The sequence below is a fragment of the Symsagittifera roscoffensis genome, chromosome 4 (genome assembly GCF_963678635.1).
Source record: "Symsagittifera roscoffensis chromosome 4, txSymRosc1.1, whole genome shotgun sequence".
NCBI lineage: Eukaryota > Metazoa > Xenacoelomorpha > Acoela > Convolutidae > Symsagittifera > Symsagittifera roscoffensis.
This window is the reverse complement of record NC_087065.1, coordinates 811,715-814,936: the sequence shown is the minus strand read 5'-3', so window position 1 is coordinate 814,936 and position 3,222 is coordinate 811,715. Positions and strand designations below refer to the sequence as shown.

General features: G+C 41.5%; 1 protein-coding gene across 1 annotated transcript; it reads left to right on the top strand.

Annotated features, from left to right (window-relative positions):
- Positions 1 to 268: 268 nt before the first annotated feature.
- LOC134843766 (uncharacterized) lies at positions 269 to 2,868 on the top strand. The gene is made up of 4 exons (XM_063860031.1): positions 269 to 290; positions 841 to 1,419; positions 1,653 to 1,778; positions 1,952 to 2,868. The coding sequence occupies exons 1-4, from the start codon at positions 269 to 271 to the stop codon at positions 2,866 to 2,868; spliced, it is 1,644 nt and encodes a 547-aa protein (XP_063716101.1).
- Positions 2,869 to 3,222: the final 354 nt, after the last annotated feature.

Here is a 3,222-nt window from a genome sequence, read left to right as displayed (position 1 = left end):
TCGATTCTTCCCATCCACTTCCTCGGGCAAAGCGGTAACTTGAGCGGCAGTGAGAGTCGCTGCGTAATAATAATTCTTCGGATTAATTGAATGCTTAGCCACCATTCCCCATTGGGATCTGTTGATCCAGAATCCAATTATCATAGGTGGTTCAGTACACTTTGCTGGCCAAAATCCTGTAATGCCCAGTGGATTCTTCCCCCCACCTGAGACTGCTGTCTGCGCCATGTTGAAAAGACTTGTTGTGCAGTATTTAATTCCAATAAAGATGATCAACTTGATCTTGCAAAGTTAACAATAAGAGTGGTTATCAATATTATCCAAGGGTGACAGACTGTTCCAAGGACAGCACCTGTTAATAGATTAATAAGCACCACGAATGACAGTTGATTGACAGCTTGCAATTTGAACTAAATAACACTATACGACAGTATTGACATGCTTAATTTAAAATATTTGATCTTCAAACTTTTCTAAAGTGCTTTGGCACATGTCCAGTGGCAAACCTAGGGTTTTCTCGAAGGCACATTTTTCAAAGAAAGGGCTAAAAAAGCGTTTCTTTGGCATTTTTTGGATAATTTTGACCAAAGCAGTTTCGTTCGATCCCCCCCCCCCCTCAAAATTAGTATATGTTGTCTCCCAAGGTGTCCGGAGAAAAATTTAGGGCCAATTAGCCAAAAATGGATATCTCAAATCTGTACAAAGAGGAAGGAAGAGCGTGCGTCCGCAACCCCTGCCCCCCTTAATTTAGCACACCTTGAACAGGTGGAAAATTGAATTCGTAAATCATTTATAAAAAAAAGAGTTGACTAGAGTTATTATAAATTTTTTCGATTTCAGGCAACTTCTACGAGCTGCCCTTTTCGGGAACTGCTGAGATGCGGAACATGTGGGCGTTGACTAATTGTGACATACCAGGACTGTTCATTGTGAAAGTAAACCAGAAAGCAGATGGCCCTTCCTTCCAACCAATCACAGACGTCTATCACGGAGGAGCCGAACACGAGGTGCACTGCACAGGTGACATCCAGCCAAAGGTGTTTGCTATGAAAGATGGCCAGCAGCAGTTCTCGATTGAAGAATGCATAGTTCCTTTTTTTAGTAGTATCCAGATCCTTTTCGAAATATCAGCTGGTAAAAGAGCAGCAGCAAACGTTTCATATGACCGGCCATCTGCTATACTTTCAGGCAATGCCCCCTACTCATTTTCAGCTGATCAACATGTCCAGGTTTTCATAATTCTTGATGGTGTTCGAGTGCTTTTACCGGAAAAAGTAGTGTCCTTTTCTCAGCCTGCTGACGAAATTTCGTTTCAAGTTGCGTCAGCATCTTCTTTCGGAGTTTCGACCTTTGTCTTCGACGCTATTCCGACTGTCTTTTCGAACGAAACCAGACTTCTGATAACCCAACTCGCATCAGGTTTAAACGTTTGCTGATCATCAAGTTTTTCAAGCAAAATATTGGTCTAAAATATGGATCTATTTATCGCGTGCGTCTTGTACACTCAAATCACCGCAAATTGGTTTAAAGTCATTTTTTCAACTTATTTCCTAAATTAAGATTCTTCTGGTTACAATTATCGCCGAAACGACACATTATCTAAAAGTTCAATTGCACTAAAAACTGTACTTATATGATCTAATTCATTTCAGACAATTCGATGCGCACAGACAGTGTTAACTTTAATCCAGATTCATCTGCTCCTCAAATTCAGATCCAAAATACGGACTTCGAAATAGTCAGTTTTTCTCTGCAAGACGATTCAGGGCCAAAAAGAAGTAAGTTCAAAACTTTTTTTATTAATGCCATTTGTTCATGAGAATTGGAAAAACATGCCAAGTACCTTAGGTTTGCTAAAAAATTTTCCCGATAATTTTGTTTCTTTGCCGCACATTCATTACCCACCCGTTAATGGACTTAGAGTAAAAGTTATATTGCGGCAATTGCTTAGTAACTGCAAACACACTGGTTGCGACATCGTCCAATACAGTGTCGACTGGAACTGCAAGCTCGAAGTGCATGGAATGGGAAAGAGAAGAGTCTCGAAAGGACTACTCCTTGTGCAGAAGCCATCTGGAGAAATGGTACGGCTGTCCTCGCCAACTGAGTTCTGACAGATTCAACGCCAGCTGGAGTGACGCGCAATGGGCCCATGAGGAAGTGCTCAACGGGATAACTGGTTGGAAGTACGACATCTGCTGTAATCATGACACAGATTTGCGAAAAAGACTGCATGACATCGGATTTTGCAATAAGTCCTTCTGCGAGTTCAATCAAGGTGCTGATTTTTGTATCAGATCTCCTAGACTTGCATGTTTTGAGAAAAATTCAATGAAGATTATATACGTGTCGAACCAATGCTGCTATGAGTCAGCAACTGGAGGTTTAATTCAAGCGAGCGATGAGTCTACTGCCCCTGGGAGCGTGGATCTTCAGATCAACTCAATTCCCACAATGGCCGCCCATTTTCGTGCCGACCTCCAACCGTATAAACATTGTTGTTTGCAATCCGAAAATTGTCAGCTTTATAAAACTCACCGACCCACAATTATAGGTAACTACTGGCCTAGAAATATTCTTTTTGGACGTGGAGATCCAGATTTTCAGACGGTCGATGGGCAGAGCTACCCGTTCAATGGGATTGGAGTTTTCACCCTTTTTGAGACAACCTTGGAAGACTCGACGATGGTGGAAGTGAGCACTCGACGAGTGGGCGACGGAAGCGTTTTCTCAGGTATTGCGATTCAACACTCTAGTGACACATTGCAACTGTTTCTGAACAAAAACAACGAGCTCCTACTTGTAATAAACGACCAAGATATGAACCTGCACACATTTGACCAGTTTTCGGTGGGCATTTTTTGTTGAGGACAGACGAGCTCAATGCCAGACTGGTGAAATACCAGACCAAACTCAAGGTCAGACTTGAGCAATAGAAACCTAATTAAAGGTCAACTGGTATAAAACTCAATGCACTCAGACAAGGTCAACTGGTCTGCTGGTATTTGATAAACTAATTAATTAACTGGTAATTAATTAACTGGTACTATTTGATGCTCAGTTTGTCGTGTCATTTTATAAACACAATCTCAATTCATTCTTCAACAATCAGTATCTCTTCTCTCTCCTCAGTTGAAACCTCAGATAACTCTCAAACCTCTATCCCCTAGTCCTACTTGCTCTAACTCTGAATCTTAACAGGTTATGGGCCCAGATTTCTAA